Source organism: Ctenocephalides felis, unplaced genomic scaffold (genome assembly GCF_003426905.1).
Source record: "Ctenocephalides felis isolate EL2017-DRISC unplaced genomic scaffold, ASM342690v1 CF-g0.4_SCAFFOLD_00845, whole genome shotgun sequence".
Classification (NCBI taxonomy): domain Eukaryota; kingdom Metazoa; phylum Arthropoda; class Insecta; order Siphonaptera; family Pulicidae; genus Ctenocephalides; species Ctenocephalides felis.
In genome coordinates this window covers 19,314,414-19,339,774 of record NW_020536999.1, presented here as the reverse complement: position 1 = coordinate 19,339,774, position 25,361 = coordinate 19,314,414, and the positions used below count along the sequence as shown (strand labels likewise).

General features: G+C 27.3%; 6 protein-coding genes across 9 annotated transcripts; 2 read left to right on the top strand and 4 right to left on the bottom strand.

Annotated features, from left to right (window-relative positions):
* Positions 1-8,371: 8,371 nt before the first annotated feature.
* LOC113364092 (integrin-linked protein kinase-like) lies at positions 8,372-11,053 on the bottom strand. Its single transcript, XM_026606556.1, has 7 exons — positions 10,849-11,053; positions 10,162-10,327; positions 9,859-10,043; positions 9,496-9,760; positions 9,150-9,413; positions 8,753-8,975; positions 8,372-8,652 (listed from the first exon to the last, which is right to left on the bottom strand). The coding sequence occupies exons 1-7, from the start codon at positions 10,935-10,937 to the stop codon at positions 8,498-8,500; spliced, it is 1,347 nt and encodes a 448-aa protein (XP_026462341.1). The 5' UTR covers positions 10,938-11,053; the 3' UTR covers positions 8,372-8,497.
* Positions 11,054-11,368: 315 nt separating this feature from the next.
* LOC113364091 (solute carrier family 25 member 35-like) lies at positions 11,369-13,017 on the top strand. The gene is made up of 7 exons (XM_026606554.1): positions 11,369-11,662; positions 11,732-11,907; positions 12,078-12,213; positions 12,271-12,385; positions 12,448-12,551; positions 12,619-12,730; positions 12,795-13,017. The coding sequence occupies exons 1-7, from the start codon at positions 11,600-11,602 to the stop codon at positions 12,995-12,997; spliced, it is 909 nt and encodes a 302-aa protein (XP_026462339.1). The 5' UTR covers positions 11,369-11,599; the 3' UTR covers positions 12,998-13,017.
* Positions 13,018-13,025: 8 nt separating this feature from the next.
* On the bottom strand, positions 13,026-16,166 carry LOC113364088 (TATA box-binding protein-associated factor RNA polymerase I subunit B-like). 3 transcript variants are annotated; one of them, XM_026606551.1, is made up of 5 exons: positions 15,900-16,166; positions 15,634-15,832; positions 15,422-15,557; positions 15,178-15,349; positions 13,026-14,706 (listed from the first exon to the last, which is right to left on the bottom strand). In XM_026606551.1, the coding sequence occupies exons 1-5, from the start codon at positions 16,090-16,092 to the stop codon at positions 13,271-13,273; spliced, it is 2,136 nt and encodes a 711-aa protein (XP_026462336.1). In that variant the 5' UTR covers positions 16,093-16,166; the 3' UTR covers positions 13,026-13,270. The 3 variants fall into 3 exon arrangements, with proteins under 3 accessions (XP_026462336.1, XP_026462337.1, XP_026462335.1); XM_026606552.1 differs by having other exon boundaries at positions 13,026-13,983; XM_026606550.1 differs by having other exon boundaries at positions 13,026-15,349.
* A 217-nt stretch (positions 16,167-16,383) lies between these two features.
* On the bottom strand, positions 16,384-18,414 carry LOC113364090 (probable tRNA (uracil-O(2)-)-methyltransferase). Its single transcript, XM_026606553.1, has 5 exons — positions 18,203-18,414; positions 17,988-18,116; positions 17,727-17,914; positions 17,410-17,658; positions 16,384-17,334 (listed from the first exon to the last, which is right to left on the bottom strand). The coding sequence occupies exons 1-5, from the start codon at positions 18,327-18,329 to the stop codon at positions 16,423-16,425; spliced, it is 1,605 nt and encodes a 534-aa protein (XP_026462338.1). The 5' UTR covers positions 18,330-18,414; the 3' UTR covers positions 16,384-16,422.
* Positions 18,415-18,905: 491 nt separating this feature from the next.
* LOC113364087 (protein lin-7 homolog C) lies at positions 18,906-20,016 on the top strand. The gene is made up of 4 exons (XM_026606549.1): positions 18,906-19,112; positions 19,179-19,466; positions 19,550-19,662; positions 19,763-20,016. Exons 1-4 carry the CDS (start codon positions 19,076-19,078, stop codon positions 19,913-19,915), a joined length of 591 nt encoding a protein of 196 aa, XP_026462334.1. The 5' UTR covers positions 18,906-19,075; the 3' UTR covers positions 19,916-20,016.
* A 255-nt stretch (positions 20,017-20,271) lies between these two features.
* Positions 20,272-23,806, bottom strand: LOC113364086 (cleavage and polyadenylation specificity factor subunit 5). 2 transcript variants are annotated; one of them, XM_026606547.1, is made up of 5 exons: positions 23,620-23,806; positions 22,896-23,160; positions 21,528-21,693; positions 20,531-20,645; positions 20,272-20,462 (listed from the first exon to the last, which is right to left on the bottom strand). In XM_026606547.1, exons 1-5 carry the CDS (start codon positions 23,742-23,744, stop codon positions 20,441-20,443), a joined length of 693 nt encoding a protein of 230 aa, XP_026462332.1. In that variant the 5' UTR covers positions 23,745-23,806; the 3' UTR covers positions 20,272-20,440. The 2 variants fall into 2 exon arrangements, with proteins under 2 accessions (XP_026462332.1, XP_026462333.1); XM_026606548.1 differs by having other exon boundaries at positions 23,533-23,633.
* Positions 23,807-25,361: the final 1,555 nt, after the last annotated feature.

The window sequence follows — 25,361 nt, the reverse complement described above, 5'->3', positions numbered from 1 at the left end:
ATTAGTTTCAAATTTTGCCATATTTCCATATGAATGGAAACCCGATTTATCAAAACCATATTTGTCTCTATAATTTACAGATATTGGTAGAAACATGTAAAAACGTCCATTTTGCATGATATTTTGTAGTAAGTAACCATCAAGAATATATAAAATATATATTATATATATTAGGGTGGTCCTTAATATGGACATTTTCGAATTTTATTGCTCCCAAGGGCTTAAATGCTTCCAAATTGATAACAAAAAATCTCTAGAAGTTTTAGCTCTTAATATTAACTTCTAGATAGTGCGCAATTCAATCAAACTTCGTATGGAAATAGCATGGAAAAATTTTTGAAAATGTCAAAAATAAAATTTAGGTATAACTTAGCGGCAAATGAATTAAAAGTGAAAATTCGTGTCATTTTTTATTAAAAATTCGACGCTCTGCAAAACAGGTTTTTATAATTTGTTTTGTAGAGCGTCGAATTTTGAATAAAACTTATTCATTTGTTCGCTAAATTATATCTAAAAACATTTTTAAAATTTTTGAAAAATTTTTCATGCTATTTCCATACAAAACTTTGATTGAATTGCGCACTATCTAAAAGACAATATTAAGTGCTAAAATTTATAGAGGATATTTATCAATTTGGAAGCATTTGAGTCCCTTTGGCAGCAAGGAAATTTGAAAATGTCCATATTAAGGACTACCCTAATATATTGAAAAAATCATTTGAGATAGAATCATTTTGGATAGATTTTTTCCAAAAAAATAAACTACAATATTTTCTGCACAACTTATCATGATCCCCCACACAAAATTTTATGTACACTTTTCTCATTTCTTTACGTCTAATAAAATTGCAATTAATGAGTTCAGTAATTTCATAGTAAACTGGTTATGAGCGAAACAATATTACACATAATTATACCTACACATGTGCACGTAATTTTGTATAATTTTTAAATTTACTAGTTCAATTATATTCTTTAAAATGCTTGCAATGATATTATAATTTTACTATATTCATTTTAAAATATTAAAATGCAGCTTGTTGTTATGAATGATATAAATTATTCATTATGTAAATATGATTAACACAGATAATTAATTAAATACAGTAAAGATCAACAAACTTGTAAAAGATTTGTATTATTGTGTATGAGCTTTAATTGATTTTTACAAAACCAAAAAATAGTTAATTGAATCATATAGGGAAAAATCTAAGAAAAATTTATTATACTTATAATCATTATATTTTAATTGGTATCACAATATTACAAAAAAATTGAATGTCATGTCCAAGATTTTTTGAGTTCTTTAATTATACAGATTGTATAGTAATTCTCTATCGTGCAGTACATAAAAAAATTAATAAAAATTAAGGCTTTTATGTTACATCAAAGAAGATATTCATAAAATTTAAAAACAAATTCTATCAGTCCTAAAATTTTTCACATATTATGTTTTTTGCAATAATTATGTCCATAAAATAATGATTTGATAAGAGACAGAATGATTATTTTTTGTTAGAAGCTCTATATTTCAACAGTAGAAAATCCTAATCGTCTTGGTCTCATAACATGAAATAACTATTTAAATAATGGATATATTAATTTTTTGTTATTTTTTTTTATCGATAATATTGAGTGCTCAGAGTACCCCGAAGGTGATTCCAAGACACCTCTGTATCAAAATGTTCATACGTGTGCATTTATTAATGCACATATACAGAGCTACAAAGATTTGCTAGGGCATTTTAAAATAAACATTTTTTTCTAGAAATTCAATTTGGTTTTTGAAAATTTTTGAAAATTTTGAAATTTTTCCCATTCATTACGGTTGCCCCATACTGTCGAAAATAACTGATTTTCAAGCGCCAAATGGCATTTTTTTAAGTTTTTTTTTTCTGGATCTGCCAAATTGCTGAACCTGCCTTTGCAAAAAATTAATCAATTCTTCATTACTTAAGTACCATTTTCTGCACTTTTTGGTTCGTATCTCCGTAACGGCTAGACCAACTTTTGCCAAAAAATAATCAGCACGGCTCATTATCGATAGAAATCGAATGTTTTTTGAATAATTCAAATAGTGTTGAGCCGTGCTCCCGAAAACGTCGATAAAATTGGATCCTCACATACATACACATACATTCATTTTTCTAAAATATGCCAAAATGTACAGAAACCTTTGAAACGTAAAGATATTAACTGCTTTCTTTTAAAAAATTGACTGTACAGTTATTTATTAGAATACAAGAAAGTTAATAAAATGAAGGTGAAAAATAAATTGGTAAAAGGTGTTACACAAGCATGGATTTTTCAAAATAAAGGTTCATATATAAAATCATAAATTTCTATATGATCTATAAGAAAATTGATTATTATTAGCAAAAATTATGAAACAAATTTCAATTTGACTGTTTACTTTGAAAGATATTTATAATAAACAAATAAGGTTACTTCGATATTTTACATTTAATAGAAAGCACAATGAAGTCATTAACTTCCCGTAGGGTAAGTTAAGGTGCGTCCACACCTAACGAACGAACACGAACGAACATGTCGAACAAGAAAATACAAAGAAGAACGAACAGGAACACGAACGAACGCGAAAAATTCCAAACGAACTTGAACAAGCGCTTAAAAGCAGTGAGCGCTTGAATTTTTGTTGTTCGTAGATGTTCCGTGAAACGTCAGTTTTATTATTGATATGGATGTAAGCTTTAATCATACGGCATTTTTCACTGGTTTTTGTGTGATTTTTGTTCGTGTATATTTTGTAAATATACTGTAAATAAATTATTCAATTAATTTTACTCAATTTTTGTATTTAATATTTATATTTTGAGTCGTTTTCTTTCCTCAGCATTCATATTCGGAGCAAGCTGAACATTCCAGGCTTGAGCTAACTATACTCAATTTTCAAACTCTCATCCTCAACATATATGTTGAATGTCTATGTATGATAACAAGTTTAATATTTACTTGTAAAGATTGCAATTTCTTCTTTACTGCAGCTTCTGACATCCCAAACGTTTTGCCTACACTTTCCCAAGGATCGTTTTTTTTCTAATAATTTTATAAAAAGGGTCTTTAGTCTCCCATATTACAGGAAACTTTTCTATTTCATTTATGAATGATAAAATTACGTCATTTGACCATTCCATAATTTATTCAAAATTTTCAAACTGTACACAATAATTAAAAGTAAATATTATTAAATTATTAAAATTATTATTAAAAAATTATTATTAAATTATTAAAATTATTAAAACAAAAATGTTCGTTTGCGTTCGTTGAGACGTCCACACTGCACATACGAGTTCAAACATGAACGAACAATTTCCTTTGATGTACCGACAAGTTGCGGAACATTGCTCGCCATGTTTGTTTATGTTCGTTCGTGATCGTCGTGGCGTCCACACTATGCTGTTGCCGTTCGTTCTGGTACGTTCGTTTATGTTCGTTCGTGTTCGTTCGTTAGGTGTGGACGCACCTTTATACTAATCGCAAAAAAATCGAAAATGAAATTTTTTATATATCTTTACGTTTCAAAGGTTTCTGAATATTTTGGCATACCTTAGAAAAAATGGATGTATGTGTGTGTGTATGTGTGCATGTGTGTGTGCGGATACAAATTTGCGGTTATAGACTCTCAATAAAAATAATTTTAAAAAATGTCATTTGGCGGTCAAAAAAGTATGTATGTACATCAAATTATCAGATATTTTATAGAGATTTTAATAAGGTGTACACATTTTCTTCTTCTTTCATTGAATGACTATGAAATGTAAGCTAATAATTTATTTTGCATTGCGATATTCTTGTTATTCCAGCAAAAGGTTAAAACAAAAAATATTAATTGGGTCATATTATCTTGAAATTTGTGAATGCTACGTTTTTTCTTAAGATACTTTAATATTCAAGAGTGTGAAATCTAATTATCTTACTAAAATCTTATCAATATTACCAGTTTATCCAAAAGTAAGTATGTAATGAATCTTATATTTAATCTGTGTAATTCATTTAAATTAGCAAAAATTTCAATAATTATAAATTTTCTCTTATTTCTCTCAACAAATAAATGCCCTGAACAGGTAGAGGTATACACAAAGCCATTGCCATGGACAGTATAGCCAACGGGTTAGACAAAGACGGAGCTAATTCGTTCCTCGCGAGAGCGACAAGGACACCCATATGCATCCAGGAAGGATTGAGTATAACGTAGAATTGTGGGTTCAGTGACCGTCGCCGAGTTAGGAAGTGACTTGGATCAGGGGTTCCAATAAGAGAAAGAGGGGAACCCGAAAGATCATCGTTCTCTCGAAAAACAGATGATTCTCAAATATTCTTACATCATAATATCAGAGATTCTGAAATTCTTCGATTCGTAAAACACTTTCCAATATAGTCAAAACCTTCTACATTCCTGATGAGAAACTAAGGAATACGAATGCTAGATCATCCTTAGGATTTGATTTGAATATCCAGTTTATTAGATTAGACAAGTTGACATTACAAAAATACTATCTATAACTCTCAATAGCTGTCAGTTTTGACTTGACAAGTTTTAATTTTAAGATAAAAACAATTGCATTCTAGTACTCATATCATATTACTAGAAAGTGACTTGGATCAGGAAGTAGGAAGTTACTAGGAAGTGACTTGGATCAAGGATTCCAATAAGAGAAATAAGATTCTCAAATATTCTTACATCATAATATCAGAGATTCTGAAACTCTTTCATTCATAAAACGCTTCCCAATGTAGTTGCTGTCAAAACCTTCAACTTCTTTGATGAGAAACTTACGAATACGAATGCTAGATCATCTTAAGATTTGATTTGAATATCTAGATTTAGACAAGTTGACGTTGAAAATACTATCTATAACTCTCAACTGCAGTCAGTTTTGACTTGACAAGTTTTAATTTTAAGGAAAAAACAAGCGCATTCTAGTACTATTATCTTATTACTAGGAAGTGATTTGTATCAGGGAGTAGAAAGTTACTAAGAAATGACTTGCATCAAGGGTTCCAATAAGATAAAGAAAGGAACCCGAAAGATCATCGTTCTTTCGAAAAATAGATGATTTCCAAATGTTCCTATATTATAATACCAGAGATTTTGAAACTCTTTATTTCATAAACTGCTTTCCAATGTAGTCGTTGGCAAAACCTTCCACTTTCTTGATGAGAAACTTACGAACACGAATGCTAAATCAAATCTTAATTGCAGCCAGTTCATTTTTGAAAATTTTCAATTTTAAGGCAAAAACAAGCGCTTTTTACAACTCTTATTTTACCACTTCCACATCCAATAGGATACCAACAAATATTTTTTAGAAATTGAAACTTTCTTATAACATATATTGTAAAAAAATTGTTTAATATTTACGCAATTCAGGTAAGACAAAAAACGTTATTTTAAGAATTTTCGAAATTAAGCCAGCTCATTTATTAATAAGAAACAGGAAGAGAAAAATAAAAATTCTTGAATATTTTTAAGTATTTTAAAATAAAATATATTACAAATGAGTTAATTTTAAAAATTATTAAAAAAAATAATATTTCATCTATAAGAGCCCTGTGTAAACTAAAACTCTATTACACATAGGGTTTATATAGAAAAAAATATACTTTTTAAATATTTAGTAATTTCAACTCATGTTTAATCTAATCTGTCTTTAATAGTTGAAAATATTTAGATAACAAATTTGCAAATCCTGAATTTTAAATGTTTTCAAACCATTTTAGTAAATTATTAGTTATACTTTTATCAGCTGTTTTAAAGTTTAATTCTACATGGAGGGTTTTAAGAAACATCATTACTAGGCTTTAGACCACTTCTAAACTTTCCAAATTAATTTTCATACCACAAATAATTAACGAATTTGCTAAATCAGAATATACAACAAATAAAATTAAGTAAAGTTCACTTACCTGTAGAATTATAATTTTCCTTTGGACTATCATTATCCTGATCGTCATCTAAATCCAAAATATCATTTGGAGTAAGAGGTGTGATTGGGTTCACTTGATCAAAGTCATTTTCCTCATTTTCTGAGTCATTGTCGGGACTGAAAAATAATATTCAGAATTAGAATAATGATAAATATTAGAAACAATTAACGTATTATTACCGGTTTTCAAAATAATGATATTTTATATTATACTCTGATATCACAGTTATAATAAGATTATTATAACATACATATATAATATAGAATCATTGTTAAAACAAAATACATTTTGTGCGTAATACTGGAAGGTAATATTATGCTAACTTCAAGTTAAGTTCAATTTTAAACATAAATTTACATAAGTCGATAATGACGAACGCATATAATTATAAATATAACTCTAATCAGACTTTTTAATAACAAATTGCAAATTTATTAGATTACAAGAAAAACAAAAACTGCAGAATTTTAAATGAGATATCAATAAAAGTCAAGCAAAGCAAAACAATTGTCCATCAAGGTAAAGTGACCCTGAAATTCGTATTGATTCTCTTCGCCGCTTATATTTAATATGTAACTGTCAAATTACCTTCAATTGTAAAAATTGAGTTGAAAAATATAATATTAATAACAATAAGCCCCACAAATAGATCAGTAATTTTTGTTGTAAACTTAAATATTTTTTACTGACTTTAAAAAAAAAATAGCAAATGTTTACAAAAAAGGGCAGTTTTGCTACAACTTAATAATAATAATTAAGTAAAGATGAACGAAATGCAATTAAAAATCTAATAAATATTATTACCTCACGATAGTTTTTTCGTCCATGACACCAAGTTAATTCAAAACCATCTATTTATCAGCTGTTAAATCACTTTCAAATGTCATGCACAACAACAAACTTCTCGTTTTATGTAAATAGACACTGTTTAACTTTGAATTAGCCATTTTAAGAATTATTTTAAGTTGTTATTAATAATAAATTCATATATTTTTAGTTATGTGTTATATTTTAATATATTTTAGTAGTTTAGGGGTTTAGTGTGTCAAACTTCTGACATTGATGTATGCGAGTCCTGCGCAGATAAAGGAAGCAGGAACCGCCATTGACTATGTAATACTAATGGATGCTAATTATGTAAACTGAAAAGAACAGTAGTTATCATAACATTATGTTTATTTAACTATGGATCTAATTATATTTTTGGCTAATAAATTGAAAAAGTTGCATATTCAAGATTAGGCCTATAATTACATTCTATTTTCATAAAAATTAACTACAATAAATTCAAATGTTTATCAAAAATATAAAACAAAACGAAAACATTTTTCTAATGATTTTACGTTTTATTCAAGAATTTATTCATATTAAAATATATGAATTCATACATTTTAGTAGAAATAAATCTTATTATCATATTAATCAAATCTTTTATTCAAATCAAATAAGTTTTCTAAAACATGAAATAAAACAACAATAAATTGTTAATTATATGTTTAATTCAAATCTAATAATTAATGTAATATATGTTTCTTGCATGCATTATGCATACTATTATTATGACTTTTTATTTAAGCACACTGTAAATAATATAAATAATATCTTAGCATGCTGCTTCATATAATAATATATGTATAATGTTGTCAATGTATTTGATTTATCAAAAATAGCACAAATTGGTAAATCAGTAAGTTTCTACAAAATTAAGATATTATAATTATATAACATATTACATAAGAATATACAATTCTAAATTTAGGAATATAAATAGGACTCTTTATATTTTTGTACAGGCACACAATTATTTCACAGGCACATAAAAAGGAAGAATATATGTTTTTGTTATTTACTGCTGCAAATATTATAATTTTATATTCAAAGTCAAATCTTACATAGTATATGCAAATTCTAATCTGAAATAGTCTTTGTGATAAAATATGTTTCAAATCACATAATTATAACAAGAAGTAAATATTATTAATTGTTTGTACTGTTTCAATATTTTCTGCAATTTGAAATAGAAAACACTTTGAATATTTTAATATTAATCATTTAAAGCAATACAACTGTAGATTACCTACAATTAAACTTAAAAATAATTTTACTTACACTTATTCTAATAAGCAACATTTAATGTTACATAAAATACCACATGCACATAAATTTAGATATATTAAATATTTTAAGTATTAAGGCAATTCTAAGGCGATGTTCGTTACTTTAAAACAATATAATTTACAATGTTAAAATATAACATTATATATATATATATATATATATATATATATATATATAATGTAAAAAGGTAACTTTGAATTGGTATAAAATTAATAAATATATTTTAATTTATTTATAATGCAATACTGCTGTCAAAGCTGTTAAAAGATTTAAAGCATATAGCTGCTTTTTAACATAGAAATTCTTATAGAATATATATATAATCTGGGATCTAATATCAGGTAAAGATTGGGATTCATTAAGGCAGTGTTTACAATAAATAATAAATTTTTGATAGCAGCTTTTTTGACAAGACCTTTGGAATAGTTATTTATCTTTTCATTTTATCAAGAATTGGAACCACCATATCAAATTTAGGACGTTTTCCAGGATCCTCATTCATGCAAATTTTGATAAGTTTGGCAAGATAAGAAGATGTACCAGGCGGTATTTCAAGACGTAATCCTTCTGTAGCAATTCTTAAACCTACAAAAAAATGAGATTGCAGTCACAATCTTTGTCATAATAACTATGGCAATAACAATGTTTGGCATGATAATATAAAGTAGATATAATATCAAATTACCACACTCCATAGGAGATAAATCAGCAAATGGAACTTCTCTGGTTGCTAATTCCCAAAGACAAACTGCAAAACTCCACATATCGCAAGCCTCTGCATTTCTAACTAATCTATTTTTTTGCAAAGCTTCAGGAGACATCCAAGCTGGTCGATATATACGACCACGTTCTTGAAATGAAAATTTTGCATCGGACATATTCAATCGTGCTGTCAAATCTTCATCAATCTAAATAAAAAACAAGAAATATGATATATAATCAAACTATATACGATTCAAACTAAATTAATATTTTAAAATTTTATTTTATCGTCATTTATCAAAAATGCCCTATTTAAAATTAATAATTTATTACATTGAATCATGATAATCTTAATTAGTAATAACAAAAATTAAACTCACCATTACGTGATGGCTATTCAAATGATAATCTGGAATGATTCTTTCCAAAGAATGTAAGAAAGCCATTCCTCTTGCAATATCAAGAGCAAATCTGATAGCCTGTGATGAGTCTACAACAAGACCGGCTGCACCATGTAAAATTGCTGATAAAGAGCCCCGGGTCATATATTGGCTTATAGTTATAAGACGATGATTATCCACACAACCACCAATTAATGGCAAAATGTTTGGATGAGAAAAAATACGTAGTTTTGGAAATTCTTCCTGCAATTTAATTTATTGCATGATTTATGTATTTATTTTACTATATTTATATACATACATATCTACAAAATCTCCAACTTACCTGAAAATCCCTAAGTGCTCTATTAGTGACTTCCCTAACATTAATTTGCTTGGCAACAATATCATTTTTTTGCCAACGGCCTCTCCAACTAATACCAGAAGGTGTATCTGCAATTTTTGTATGTAAAGTAAGTTCACTGAAATTAATTCCTCTGTGTCGTGACAAAGTAGCATCTCTCGATCTAGTTTTTAATCCTAACCAACTTTGATCTTTAAATGTGATTTTCTTTAATTCTTGGCCATTTTCAATGGCCATGTCGTGAAGCCTGAAACAGACAAACTATACAATTTCTCTTCATTGAAGAAAAGTGTAAAAAAGAGAAAGAAAGGGAAATGAGATTAAAAAAAAATTAATCAAAATTACCTTTTAGCAAAACTACCCTTTGTTTTATCCAATGGGGTGTCACCATCCTTATTTGCTAATGAAACAAGAGCTCCAGCTCTAACAAGTTCTTCTGCAATAGCTTCATAGCCCCAAAAACAAGCATAGTGCAGAGCAGTATTGCCATGTTCATTTGTAAAGTTAACATCAGCTCGCTCTCGGAGTAACTTTAAAAATAAAACAAATTATATTTTTTCTATAGTTTTGTTTCTAATGCATTTAATAATGTAGAAGAATTACAATATATTATTTATCCAATATAAATTATTTGCAAATCATTCTTACTGTTGTTACAATATCATGATGGCCATGAGCTGCTGCCAAATGTAGTGGAATATCATCTCCACGATTAGTAGCATTTATTCTGGCACCTCTCTGAACCAGCATATCAACCAAATTTTTATGGCCTCTTTTGCTAGCCCAGTGCAAAGGGCTAAAGCCATGATCATCTCTTTAAATGTAATCATGCAATTAATATATAATTCTCAAAATTCCAAAAATATGTACATGTTAGATAATAAAAATTTATAATTATAATAAATCATTTTATATTTACTATATCATTTTGATATTGCCAAGCTATATTTAGCTGTTGAATAATTACATATGATTCATTCATCATAAGAATTTAATTAGTGCTATATTTACATAAATGAAAAAGAGGTTATATTTTGAAAGTAAACATTAAAATGGATTGAGTAAAATGATGGCATAAATGATAAGTATGAAAAAACTAACTAAATACTCGTCAACAAAATATGTAAACAAAATATTACATTTTCTAGGTGCATTTGTCCAGTCAAAATAAACGAAGGGCAAATGACGTCATGTCCATTAACTCCTACGACAATGACCAAATTAGGACATTGCATTACGAAATGGGTGTGCCGTTTATATATAAATTTTAAAACAAAAATAAAGTGATAAATTAATGAATGAGTTTTAATTAGCGCAATCATTATTTATCCGTACCCTTGATTCATGTCATGCTCAGTATCATCCAACCAAAGTCGTACTTGAATGGCATTTCCTTCACGACACCACTGAAATATATCTTCCATTTTATTTTAATTACAACGTTATTAATATATAAATAAATATATATTGGTTATGCAATAACACAACAAAGAATTATGTACAATTTTATTTAAATAAATAACATATTGATAAACAACAATTTGACAGTTCTTTATGCAAAAAAAATCTTGAAATATCTTCACAATGAGATGAAGTAAGCAACATGTGCTCTGCTCAATCTGCCAGATTGCATAATATTTATTTATTTTTATTTAATTTACTTTAAGACTTAAATATTTAATATTAAAGAGATTTAAATATTTATTAATTTAACACATATTGAATAATTTTATATATTTAATTTAAGTATATTTAAAATATATAATATTTGGATTCACATTCAAACGATCTTCTTTTTATAAGGTTGGCAAAGAAAATGCATGCATTTGACAGCCGAAATTGGCCGAAATGTTGCTGGTAGCTATCAAAATTGCATAATTTGAATCTGGAATGAAAAACTAAAATAATGTTTATATAATAATAAATGTTTATACGATTAAAAAAATGCCCAGTACTTTTAGAAAGCGTTATGATACAATCAGTATGTTATATATATTTTTCAATAAATTTGTTGGTTATAAATGTCGATCATGTTTGCTTATAATTATTAATTAATTAACAAGAATTAGTTTGTTAATCAATAAAAATGGATTTTTTATTGGGTGCTGCAGCTTCGATGGGTGCTGCTTTATTTAGTAATCCCTTTGAAGTATGAAATCATTTTTGGAAATAGTTTTTCTACAAATATATGATTTATTAAAAAAGAAAATATTTACAGGTTGTTAAAACACGCATGCAATTACAAGGGGAATTGCAAACAAGAGGCACACATGCTATATATTATAAAAATGTTTTTCATGCATTTTATACTATAGGAAAACATGATGGCTTATTAGCATTACAGAGTGGGTTAACGCCTTCTTTATGTTTTCAATTTTTTATAAATGGGATCAGGTAAACATTGAAGAATATATATATAACAACTATTAGCATGTTTTTAGTTATTAATATAACTATCCAGATTCCTTTTAAGTGACCCATAAAATAAAACACTCATGCGATTTTATATTCATTAAATTTGTAAACTGTTAAGTTATAATTAATGGAATCATGCATAATTAAAGATTGGGTGTTTTCCAAACTTGTGAAGATATAGGCTTAGTTTTAAATTCATCAGGAAAATATTCACATTGGAGAGCTGTTTTAGCAGGTGCCGTTGGAGGAGGAATTGGTTCGGCAATTGCTAGTCCTTTTAGTCTGGTAATAAATTTTTTCCAAATTATTTTAGGCTATAACTGATAAGATTCATTACATTAGATTAGAACACAATTCCAATCAATGGCAGTAAAAGAAATTGCAGTAGGATATCAGCATCAACATAAAAACTTATTTAGTACAATTAAGTATATATACACAAATGAAGGAATCAGAGGTAATTATATTCTGTATAATACATATGAACTCAAAATTATAATTAAGTATAATATTTTAAAGGGCTATTTAGAGGGCTTCCAATACAAGTACCAAGAGCTGCTATCGGGTCAGGTGTGCAGCTTATGACCTTTAGTAGGTGTAGAAATTACTTCATAGAAAATCAGGTACAAGTATAATAAAAAATTATTAATCATCTGTATATGAATTCTAACATCATAATTCATATAATAGGTATTCCCTGGAATAACTTTAAATACTTTAGTAGCAAGTTTTATTGGTGGTACTGCCACTACATTAACTACATCACCCATTGATGTCATGTCTACAAGAATTTATAATCAAGGTAAAATAAATTTGGATGTTTCATAAATTATTCCCAGATTATAATGTTTGAATTTACAATAAAGGTGTTGATAAACACGGAAAAGGTCTCATGTACAATGGTATATTTGATTGTTTTAATAAAACTATGAGGAAAGAAGGCCTACATGGTTTCTACAAAGGATTTTGGCCATCATATTTTCGAATGATTCCTCATACAGTTTTAACACTTTTGTTTTGGGATGAATTAAAATTGCTATATAAGAATAAATCGACTGAGCATATATAAAACACGTTGTGTAGTTAAGATAGGTTGCATTATTTATTTTGTTATGTTAATATTGCAAAAAAGCAATAATTGTTATATTTTGTTACAAAATAGAGTTCTTTATTCATCAAATTAATTGTTTTATTTCAATGAATTAGAATAATATGTGTTTACTTTATGTGAGTATTGCATATTTTGTTGGTAAGATTACTTCAAGAACATTACTTCGTACAATAGTAAAAAGAGTGCAAAGTTCTTAATACATAACTTTGATAATTAAGATTATGACTGTTTTCAAATTGTTTTGCGATTTCGATCTGGAAATTGAATTAACCCAAGTTGTTGTTCTATTTCAATTAATTCATTATACAAATCAAATTTGGACATTTCAACTACTCTTGCACATTCTTCTAATAACCAAGAAAATGTTGATGAAAACTTGGTTTCCATTGACTCAAATAAAATATTAGTAACAGGTACGGAATTACTAAAATGATTAACCCAATAATGTGACACTGGCCTAGGAATGTTGATTACATGGTCACCACAATTTTTTTCTGGAGAAGAATTGTGTATGATATCTGGCAATATTTTCTGCCCAAGCCTCAAAGTTTGCTCATCAAGCAAAGGATTATATACTTTTGGTGACATAAACCATTTCTTTCGTCCCTCACAAACACCAGATGTAATTTTTTTATATTTGTCTTTATAAAGTAAAAGCTTTGAATGAATGTTTTTGAATTTTTTACATCTTTCATCTAATGATTTGTCAGGAAATTTGGTCTTTTCAATTATAACATTTTGAAACTCCTTCACATCCACTGAACCACCAAATTTGGCACATTTTATAGCTTCTATTTCTTGATTTGATTCATGTTTCATAGTTTGAATATCTTGAAATTCTTTTATTAAACCAAGGGATCTCCGTTTTGCTTGATCAGCATTATTATCACAGTCATTAATTTTTCTGAATTTGTTATCCAGTTTTATCTTCCATTCCATAGAACCTATAGGATGTATATTTACAATTTCGTGTCTGTTCAACTTATGAATGTAGCTTTTGTCATACTTATACTCAATTTCTTCATTGGCATTCCATATATGCAAATTTTTATTAGAACTTTTATTTTTAAATCTTAATGTGACATTATCATCAGATAAATTTATTTGATTTTTGCTTCCATTTATAAAGAAGCTAAAATCGAATTGTCTATGTTTACAGATTACATTCTCTGGAAGAACAATATCTTTACAAATTTCTAAAATAACGTTAAAATAATCTTTATATGGTGTCAGTGAAGGTTCAAAAATCAAAACATCATTAAACTTATCACATTGTAAATCTTTTAGATCCGAAAATATTTTTTTCATAACAGTCATCAATTGTTCAGTCTTTGAATCAGTTAATTCATCTGAGCATTTAAGTTTATTCCATAAAGTCACAAACATCTTACTATTTGCATGAGTATTAGAGTTCAAATGTGAGGGTAATTGTTTTTGTGATATTAACAACTTGCGATACTCTATAAAACAAGACCAATGTTCCCATGAGAAAATTGGCGTATGATTTTCATCAATCTCTTTAAACACATTATTTAATACATTAACTTTCTCACTTATCACATATTCTGTATGATCATCAAGTCCAAAAATTAATTTCAATATGAGAATAATGTAAGCCATGGCTCGACCTTCATAATTTGATATAGGGCCATTTTCAGATAACTTATCTGTGAATTCATTAACATTTGAAAATGATAATTTTTCAGCACATTCAGCCACAAAGGAGGGTAGCTCTAATTCAGAACAATATCTATCACAAAGTGTATACAAATTTGGTTTATTTAAATTTTTTACTTTGATCATTTTTGCAATTTTATATGCAACTGTGCGCACTTGTTTGTGACAAGGTACTTTATATTTGGCATTTTCGAGTAAATCATTATTTTGATTTTCTGATAAATATTCTTCTGGTATGAAATGCTTTAAGTTAAAGTAAGATATGTGACCCTCTCGACAATATCTAATCATATCGCCCAATTGAATTTTTTCTCCTGAGATATTTAGTGCAAGATATAATATTGCCCATAAAGAACTTCGGGTAACAAAAGTAGCACTTTTTAAATACTGTTCTGAAGGTCTACTTCTATGGCATTTCATTTCAGAATATTGATCATTAGCATGTTTATTAAAATGCTTACCAGTCATTTTCTTCATATATTCTTTTCGAGCCAAAGAATTGTATTTCACTGAACCATTTGATGTTACAGATGTTGTAGATTTTGTAGTATGGAAGCTTGAGTTGAAAACGGAATTGGTATCAGATTGTTGTGTACCAGCTATTGCTTCATATTCAGCTTCAATCAATGCTTTCTACAATAGAAAGTTTTTATTCAATCTTCAAATAATCAAATTGATAAAGTATAATTTATATATTGACATTACATTTTCAAGCCTTCTTTGTTTTGATGCCAAAGAAGCATCTAAACTAGTAATGTCCAAGCTTACTGAAGATGTTTCCAAATTGGCCGATTTTCGTTTTCTTTTCCTTCGAACTCTACCATATAAGATTTCTGCATCACTACAATGATTTAAGACTACATTTAGTCAATACAGCATTATAAGTACATGTAATACAAATAATAATACTGGCTTACTCGTTTTTAAAAGTGAAAGGTAATTTAGGGACAAGATTCTTTTTTGTAGATGTAAATGCTACATCTATACTTGTCAGGTAAGAAGTCCACAGTTGCAATGTAGTCTTTTTGAATTCTTCTGATGCTCCAAGTTTTTGTAATTCATCAACAAGGCCGATGAGTACATAATTATAAATTTCCCAGGAGGTAAGTTTGTATTCTGTACAATAAAGTTAATGAAGAAAATATTGATCTATAAAATTCTGAATGTTGTGAAAAAAACTAACCCTTGCTCTTGGTAGATGAAGATTTCTTAATTTTTTTGCCATGAACGCGGGCGGTGCTAATTCCTTGTGATAATTCATATTGAATTTCTTGAATCTCCTTAGCTCTTGTTCCACATTCTTGACAATAATAAAAACCAGCATCTACAATGAATTCTTTGCACCCACAAATCTCGCATTCTTGATTTGATTCCATAAATCAACTATTTAAATAAACTAAATAATAATAATACATAAATACTTAACAATTAATTGAATCTAAATATAACAATTTAATATTAGAAAATGCACATTATATATTTATATTGTCTAGGACACATGGCTTGCTTAAAATCTTTTTGTAGGTTACGATTTCGATATTGACAATTCAAAAATTGCGCTTATTTTAAAAAATTATAAAATGATTATTTAACTTTTTAAATCTTACAACCTGAAATGTTTTAAAAAATGATACAAGTAAAACAAATTAACAAATTTGTCACTATTATATTCTTTCTTCAAATTACCCATGTGGTATAAAAATATTTTACTTATGTTTAAAACTACAATCTTCATTCGTTAATGGACATCCTTGAGGATGATTATAAAAATACCAACAGTCTTTTTTCTGAAGCAATGCATTAAAATCAGTATCATCAACTAATTTTAAATTCTTAGGCTTCAATGATCTATTTTGTAATGCCTTACGTTTCAAAGTTACTCGATTGTCATTTGTTTTGTGAATTACATATAATTCTTTCATTTCTTGCACAGTTTTCGGCTTGCATAATGACACCATACCATTTCTTATATTAAATATATTTTGATTTTTTAATAATGTCTGCAAGCCACCACACTCTGATTTCAATTTATGTAATAAATCATTTGGAACTATCTCTGCTAATTCTTTTACATTGAGACACCCGCCTTCATTCCACCCATTCGCATCATTATTTTTTTTATTAAGCAATTCATTAACAATTCTATTTACAATATCTTCTTGAATATTTTTATTTATCTGTGTGCAATTTTGTACTTTTTCTATTTTTTCCCTGATTGTATAATTTGTTATAGAGGAACATTCTTCCTGCACATAAAGTTCTACTGATTTACATAAGCTATTATAATTTTCAATGCTTAAATCTCTATTCCATCCTACTAAACAAGTCCTTTTTGTACTTGGAATGCGTAATTTATCAATTTTTGTATTAAAACCACATAGGTTTGAAATATCTTGAACGTAATACAAAAAATCTTCATATACAGAATTGCTTGACAATTTACGTTGATATTTTTTGCCATTTAGCTCATATGGACAACAAGGTATAACAAAATAATTTGTATTTATAGAACTTCTTGTCGCTGTAATAGGTAACCAGGGAGTAATTTCATCAGAATGATTTCCTATGAGCCAATGCACATCTGGAAATGTATCAATTGATGGAACAAAAGGCTTCTCCTGAAATAACTCTACCTTTTAATAATATAAAAAAATTAATATTTTTATGTTAAATTTTATACAAACTTTTCATACTTTTAATATTGTCGATGAAGGGTATTTATCCCAAATGTCACGTTTTCTTATATCTAATCCATAGCCAGAATATCCTTCTGAATTTAAAATATGTACCAAAAGTCCATTACCACAGCCTAAATCAACAAAGTTTTGCATTGTATTACATTTTTTGTTTAATCTCTCCTGTGCCCATATAAGTAAAATATATGTAGCAATAGCTATATCTTCATAAACAAACTTTGAAGGATCAGTATTATCAGGCCATATCTGCAATGATAATTTGTATTTTCCAAATAACAACACAAATAGAATATAATGTAAGATTAAGCAATTACCTCACACATAGATTTCCCATATTTCAATTTTAATCTATGGTATAATTGTGCATATTGTTCTTTATTAATTAAGGATAATGATGGGCAGTTCAATGGAGATTTTTTATGAGTTCTCGGTTCTGACCAAGATATCACCTTTTTTAAGAATTTATTTTCTAGCCATGTTAAAAACTTGATATTTTTAGACTCTAAAATTATATTAATTTCTTACTTATGTTTTTGCTATTTTTCTTATTCATAATATTAAATATAAATAATTACCAGAACTATATGTACTCAAAATAATTGAATTATTTAAATAACGTATTTGGAAAGGCATAGGATGATTCAAATTTATATTGTGTCCGTCTGCAGTGTAAGATATACAATACACACTATTTTGTATAGAATCTGTAATAGTTTCCAAAAACATTTCAATATTATTTGTTTCATAAGTGCATAAATTCACATCTTTCATTTAATCAATCAATACGTACCTATTAAAAATATGTCATAACATCCTTTGCTATTATTTTTAAGAATATTTTCATTGCAAATAATAAAATATGAAGAATCTCCATCTGACAATGATTCGAAAATGTCATTAACGAATTCTTCTTCCATATTACGCAATTTGTTACTTAATTGTACTAAAAATTCATTATCTCCTTCAAATTTTAACAAATCTGCTAATAATTCTTGCAGTACAATTGCATTATTGTCAACTCTTCTTGAATAAATGCACTTTGCACACAATATTTTTCGATTTATATAATGAGGAGACGTTGATATGTTTTGAATAGCTGACCAAAAATTTTTTATACAACCCTTTGTTGGTTTACTTAAAAATTCACTAAAAAGGGTGGTATTTGTTTTTGTCGTAGTAATATTTTCGTTTTCCATCTTATATATTTATTACACAAATTATATTTTTATTAAAATGTATTATATTTTAAAGTTAACAAAAACTTTTTAAATATTAAAGATATATTTTAGTTATAAACAAATTGTAATAATGAATTCCTTATTGAAAAAATTCACATTGAAAAATCCACAACACGTTGGACAAGTGTCATTTTCAAAATAAAGCATTACCAACATAATAGTTTTTTCATAGCTTAAAAATGAATCACTTTAAATTTAAAACAATATAACAAAAATATTTAACAAAGCAATTATAGTTTATATTTACGTTTTTATTATAAATTGTATATATGAGCAATGAATCAATTTTTTAAACATTTTGATTTTCCTGGGCCCTGTAGCAAACTTGATATTTGACAACTGAACCATCAAAGCTATATATAAATATTAATCGAATTTCTATAAATCTTAAACACATATTTTGAATTAAAGATAGTAAATTAACAATGGCAGCGGGGGCTGAGCCTTTGTCACTAGCTAAAGGTGAACATAACTTAAACAAATGAAACCCCAAAAGTATGAAATTATTGTTATATTCCCATGTTTCAGATGTCAAAAGAGCCTGCGAGCTCCTTGATAAATTACAAATGACTGGAGAAATACCAGCCACAAAAATAGCTGCCTTACAAAAAGTTTTACAATCCGATTTTTTTACTGCCGTTCGCGAAGTTTATGAACATATTTATGAAACAGTAGATATTCAAGGTTCTGAAGACATAAGAGCATCAGCAACAGCAAAGGCTACTGTTGCAGCTTTTGCAGCCAGTGAGGGCCATGCACATCCACGAGTTGTTGAATTACCTAAGACAGATGAAGGCTTAGGGTTTAATGTAATGGGTGTGTTGAGATATAATACTCTTCTATTTGATTAACCTGTTATGATATGAAAATATTTATTGAAATCTGATAATCTTCTATAGGTGGAAAAGAACAAAATTCTCCAATATACATATCAAGAATTATACCAGGTGGTGTAGCTGATCGTCATGGCGGTTTGAAGCGTGGAGATCAACTGCTTTCAGTCAATGGAGATGTAAACACCTTTATATTAATAAATCTACATCAGAGTCAAATGAACTTGAAAACGTTATGATCAAATATATATATCTGATTAATTTGTAATATTTTTTTAGTCTGTTGATGGAGAAAATCATGAAAGAGCTGTAGAATTATTAAAACAAGCAGTGGGCTCTGTGAAACTAGTCGTTCGCTACACACCAAAAGTTTTAGAAGAAATGGAAAACCGTTTTGACAAGCAACGTGTACGCAGACGACCACAGAATTAGATAAATAAAAACCTTTTATCCTCAATGGACATCGTAGTTTATAGTCAGCAGATTCACTTATTTATTTATATCCTTAATTTAATATATCTTTTACCTACACCCACAAAAACTTATTAAAGATGATTTTAGTTTATAAGTTATTAAAATCACAAAATGTAAAATCAATTTTAATTGAATAAAGTATATGATTGTTTAAAATATATATTTTTGACTATTACACTGAAATATAAATTGATTGTATAATCAGATAAAAATGTACATCAACTAACATAAAATATAGTACACATAAAATGTAATAAATACAGTTATATACAATTATATCTATATTTAAAATATTGATCCACAAATAAAAGTCAATATTCCGATTTACCTAAGAATACTTAAATTCTATCTTATTATTAAATCAATTATCTTCACCAGACTGACTAACGTCATGTTTGATCTCTGAATCTTTATTGCTCAGCTCAGGAATGCAGGCAACTAATATAGTTGCTCATTTAAGCACATAAAAGATTTTCCTATTTCTCACATATAGTTAAAATTAAACCTGAAAATAATTAAAATATTATCATGGAGTTCAAATAGTTCAACCAAATGAATATATTTTTACTATACCTGCACAGAGCCTGAGGAAGTGAGGATATTATCGGGCCATATCCTTGAGAATTGTCATAAAGCTCAAACAAGGGTCCAGCTACTAACTTGTAGTTCTTAGGCACAGCAAATAAAGCTGTAAAAATAAATCATTAAAATTAATAACATAGACATTGATAACATTATTTACATGAAACTATCAGTTTAATTCACAAAATAAAGAGTTTCTCAAATTATTATTTTGCAGTTATTTCTAGAAACAATTCCAAAATGTACAGGTTTAAAACATGAACAAAATTTCATAATGAATAGAAAACAATATCACAAACATGCAAATTTGAGACAATTCAAAGTTATTTTAAAGTACATTACGTATTATGTGTTAATTTAGATTACATTATGAAATTTACAAATTTCAAATTTACTTATTAAATTTATATTGAAAATTTAATAAATAATTTGCATTTACAATTATAGTTAATGACAATACTATATAACAGACTTGTTCAGATGAAAATTAAAAAGATACATTAGTAAAAAATTAACTTGTGATTACTTACATCTGATTCAAATCAAGTCTGTTAGTCAATTATATAAAATACAAATCACTATACAAGATATTCAAATTCCTAATGTAGTAAAATCGCGATAGAATATTTATATAACAACTATGAAACATCTATACAAATTCTTATGTATGTATACTTAAATAATAATTTGCTTGCTTGTCTTAAATAAAGCAAGCAATACAAAAACAATTTCAGAAGTTTCAATTTCATAAAGTATTCATAAATATAATGCTTTCAAACAAAAGCTTTTTGATACATATTTATAAACACAATAATATTTAACATTGTTCCAACATTCATACATTAAATAAATTAAAAGCTCCGCTTACTCACACATTCATTTGCAATGTTCGATATGTTACAATGCGCATTTTTTACAAAAATGATAGAAAACTAATACAATCTTCTTCAGCAAATACAGATATTTATGTTTTAAATTGATACAGTACCCTTCTCTTGAAGCTGCACTAGAAACAATCTTTTATGTTCTTTTGGTTTTGTGATATGGGGAGCTACATATGGATATTGAGGCGGTTCAAAGTTTGGTCTCCACCAATTACCAACGGTGTCTTCTATTGTCCATTCCTGCTTAACCCCATCCTGCCTGCCCAGCGTCTGCAATGCTCGATTGTTAAACACTCACATTTTTGAAACAAATAAATGCAGTTAAACTCAAATCATTTGAATTGAAAGAACTATTAGATAAAACATCTGAACATTATGAGTTATAACATAGCAATTACAATCAATTATAGTACAATTCTATTCTAGTAAAATTCCATCACAACATAATCACAAATTTCAACACAACTTCATTTTCCTATTTAGTTATTGGTAAATAATTTTTGAAGTTGCTTATTCAATAAATATGACAAAAAATGTTAGGATACAGAACCAAATAATGTTAAATTCATATAAACAATATTTCATAATAGTTGCATTGCCATATAAATAAATAATGTTGTCTACATTCATGCATATACACACAAACACACACACACACACACATATATATAAATATATATATATATATATATATATATATATATATATATATATTTATGTACATATATATTATGTATATATGCATATATATACAAACCCACACACAAATGAAAGACGGTCAAGTCTTTCACATTATACCAAAAATTGGTATTATACATGATTACTTTCCTGATCATTTACATGATAAAAATAAATTACACTCTAAAAACAAATTGAATATTGAATTACATTATACAAGAACAAATATATAAATTGTTGATGAGTCATTAATTAATCAATAATTAATTAATTAATGATGTTTTTATTCCAATTATCTTTAATCCCATATGAGGTGAATGAACCATTATGAGCAGCAAACATTACATTTGGAAAAAACTTTGATTTTCAGATTTCCTTGTTTAAATTGGAGTGTAAAATTAGTATTTAATGACAAGCATTGATTAAAAACAACAATAAAAACATCATATCTACCAAAAACAATTTATGAGCATTTAAAATTTACTATGTAATTACAATCAAAAATTACAAATTAGAGAATTGATTAATGAATAAAAATAAGAATTTAGCAATTTTGTAAAATTTATAACAATATAACAGTTATTTTAAATATAATTTCCATTTAAACCTGATGAATTGATTAACATTTCTTAATATTTAGTCACTTCATTACAATTAAGCTGTGAAATCTAAATTAAAAACGAATTGTGATACAAAGTATACTAAATATTTTTATTATGCCACAAAGGCTCAGCAATTGCGGCTTCACTATTCATTCTCATCATGCTACATTAAAATAATTACTCAAAACTTACCTCTGTCAATAACCTTTTCAAGCCTTCTACTTCATCCTCACCAGGATTTAATTCACCTCCGGGTAATTTGAAAAATGTTGTTCCTAATTGTAGAAGGAGAACATGTGGCAAACCATGTTCATGGACTAACAAAATTCCTTCAACTGACCTACGCATACCGATTCTTTCAAACTCGTCACGCATTCTTTGAAATCGAGCTGGAACTGAGGGATCTTTTTCAAAAAGTGGTTCCTTTGTTCCAAATGTATAGTTTGTTAAAGGATATCTGTGGAAACAAAAGTAGATCATTAAACAATAATAATGTGGTTCTTATAGCAACCACTGAACCCTTTACTAAATAAAGTATTTATTTCTTCATGATTATTCAAGAAACTATCAAGACTCATTTAACAAGATATTTGAAGTAGTGTGTTGATGTTTACTAATATAGATTCCACTATGTATTAATAGGCACTGATAACTATCTGTCACATAGGCTCTTGTAGTAAAACTTAAAAATGATTTTGTATTTAAATTTTAATCAAGAATACTAAGCACAAAGGACAAATTCCAACATAACCAAACACGAAAAAAATACAGATTCATAAGAACCATGGGGGCTCAGTAGTATTGCTTATAAATTAATTCTGATAATTACACGGATATAGTCCTGTCAAAATACTTATTTCCATTAGTAAAATCACTCTTTTTACAATCCGCCATTTTGATCAGTTTTTGTACTCACACGTTAATCGTTCTATCAATCGTAATTGACTGGTTTACAGGCCTAGGAGCTGCCGTTGTCGGATGAGCTTTCCTCGGCCACCCGCTGCCGGATTTATTCGCTACTTGCTGAGGGGGCATCGTCATATTGTAATTTTAATTATTAAAACACTGTTAAAACAATAACTAATTTAGGCTCGTTAATTAAGTTATTGACGAAGCCGGTAGAGACCAATCAACGAATGTATACAACAAACTTTTCGAGTAGTATTGCCAGATGATGTTATTAAATCGCCATGTAATCGTCATAAGGCGCGAAAGGCGGTAAATTCAAAATATTACAATCTCTCTTACAAAATTTATAGATAAATAATAATCAATTAAATTTTTTACCAAATGAGCACAAAATTCGTCATAAAATAAACAATATATCAACACATTTCCATTCTCCAACAAATTTTGTTAAACATTTAAAAATAACCGGTTTTTGAGTTATAATACTTAATGCATTTTAAATTAAAAATGTATGTATAAATTAATAATAAAAATTAGACATTAGTAAGTCCATTTCTTTCAAAGCACATGATTCAAAATGAAATGATACAAATGTGTATAAAAAACATAATATTACTATGAGAATGTTCAAAACATATGATTTTTAATTAATATTGCTTTATTAATATATGAATTTGCTTAATCGATATGGGGATCATCCTTGAATTCACAAGTTTTATCTACAAGGAATGTAACAATAGAAAAGATATATATAACCACTAATTACAAACTATACAAGTTATGCTAATTAAGGCACAATATTTCTAAAATTATCTTTCTCGATGATTAATATATTAAATGCTTCTTATATGAATACCTTTGATTATATATAAATTTATTATTGCATGTTCATTCTCAAAATTTGTTTAAAATCTACAATCCACATTAATTTGTCGATTAACAATTTTTAATACTATTTCATTGAAATATAACATCTCAAACATCAAATATTATTTTATAATACATTTCACAAAAGAAATATTTTGACAATTTTAGTTATATACAAATCTTACTTAGGCGAATAAGGCTAAGATAATTAAGACCATTACATTTAAGAAATTATAATTCCCAAGATGAAAGGTTTAACCCATTTTCCTTCAATTTGAAATGTTTTGACACAGTAGGTTTGTTTTCACAAGGTTTATAATAAAAACAAAAAAATCATTAAAACATTTCAAAATAAATATACATTTAATTAATTAAATCTAAAATTATGGGCTCTAAATATTTATCAACTGCAGTAAACTGCATGTATAAAAGGGTTTTATATCCAGACTTACGCCTATTCTTTTATTTATGTGCCATAGAAAAACTATCCCGAACAACAAAAGTACAAGAAATGATGAAAAAACATTAATTGATTTGACGCCTTTGTAACATACATACTTTCAAAAATATATAAATACAACAGATGTGTAAGTTTCTTTCATATTAAACTAGTCCTTATATATTAATTAACAATTATATTAAAAGTTAATATTACATTATTAACAATCACTGATAATATTTATTGCAGGAAGCAACTTACATATGAGCTATGTACAAAACAAAAAATACCTGGCTAGAATTATTCTTTCAAATTTGAAGTGCAAAAGAAAAACCACATTTAGGAAATTGGGCAATACACATTGCGTGATGTACAATTGAATATATTATGACATAGTTCATTAAATAATTCAACTGACTATATTTATTACTCAGAAATCAAAT

What these genes read in the sequence shown, in the direction of transcription:
- LOC113364092 (XM_026606556.1), bottom strand. Translation starts at nt 10,937, where the DNA reads ATGGAAGATATATTTCAGTGGTGTCGTGAAGGAAATGCCATTCAAGTA. An exon ending in ATCATGATATTGTAACAACA is followed by an intron (nt 10,044 to 10,161) that starts GTAAGAATGATT and finishes TTATTTTTAAAG; the next exon opens with TTACTCCGAGAGCGAGCTGA. An exon ending in TTTATCTCCTATGGAGTGTG is followed by an intron (nt 8,653 to 8,752) that starts GTAATTTGATAT and finishes ATTTTTTTGTAG; the next exon opens with GTTTAAGAATTGCTACAGAA.
- LOC113364087 (XM_026606549.1), top strand. Translation starts at nt 19,076, where the DNA reads ATGGCAGCGGGGGCTGAGCCTTTGTCACTAGCTAAAG. An exon ending in GCCTTTGTCACTAGCTAAAG is followed by an intron (nt 19,113 to 19,178) that starts GTGAACATAACT and finishes CCCATGTTTCAG; the next exon opens with ATGTCAAAAGAGCCTGCGAG. An exon ending in TGCTTTCAGTCAATGGAGAT is followed by an intron (nt 19,663 to 19,762) that starts GTAAACACCTTT and finishes ATATTTTTTTAG; the next exon opens with TCTGTTGATGGAGAAAATCA.
- LOC113364088 (XM_026606550.1), bottom strand. Translation starts at nt 16,092, where the DNA reads ATGGAATCAAATCAAGAATGCGAGATTTGTGGGTGCAAAGAATTCATT. An exon ending in TTCATCTACCAAGAGCAAGG is followed by an intron (nt 15,833 to 15,899) that starts GTTAGTTTTTTT and finishes TTTATTGTACAG; the next exon opens with AATACAAACTTACCTCCTGG. An exon ending in AACAAAGAAGGCTTGAAAAT is followed by an intron (nt 15,350 to 15,421) that starts GTAATGTCAATA and finishes TTTCTATTGTAG; the next exon opens with AAAGCATTGATTGAAGCTGA.
- LOC113364090 (XM_026606553.1), bottom strand. Translation starts at nt 18,329, where the DNA reads ATGGAAGAAGAATTCGTTAATGACATTTTCGAATCATTGTCAGATGGA. An exon ending in ATGGGAAATCTATGTGTGAG is followed by an intron (nt 17,659 to 17,726) that starts GTAATTGCTTAA and finishes TTATCATTGCAG; the next exon opens with ATATGGCCTGATAATACTGA. An exon ending in CTTCATCGACAATATTAAAA is followed by an intron (nt 17,335 to 17,409) that starts GTATGAAAAGTT and finishes GAGTTATTTCAG; the next exon opens with GAGAAGCCTTTTGTTCCATC.
- LOC113364086 (XM_026606547.1), bottom strand. Translation starts at nt 23,744, where the DNA reads ATGACGATGCCCCCTCAGCAAGTAGCGAATAAATCCGGCAGCGGGTGG. An exon ending in AGTGCAGCTTCAAGAGAAGG is followed by an intron (nt 20,646 to 21,527) that starts GTACTGTATCAA and finishes TTATTTTTACAG; the next exon opens with CTTTATTTGCTGTGCCTAAG. An exon ending in CTTCCTCAGGCTCTGTGCAG is followed by an intron (nt 20,463 to 20,530) that starts GTATAGTAAAAA and finishes AATTATTTTCAG; the next exon opens with GTTTAATTTTAACTATATGT.
- LOC113364091 (XM_026606554.1), top strand. Translation starts at nt 11,600, where the DNA reads ATGGATTTTTTATTGGGTGCTGCAGCTTCGATGGGTGCTGCTTTATTT. An exon ending in TTGCTAGTCCTTTTAGTCTG is followed by an intron (nt 12,214 to 12,270) that starts GTAATAAATTTT and finishes TCATTACATTAG; the next exon opens with ATTAGAACACAATTCCAATC. An exon ending in ATTACTTCATAGAAAATCAG is followed by an intron (nt 12,552 to 12,618) that starts GTACAAGTATAA and finishes TTCATATAATAG; the next exon opens with GTATTCCCTGGAATAACTTT.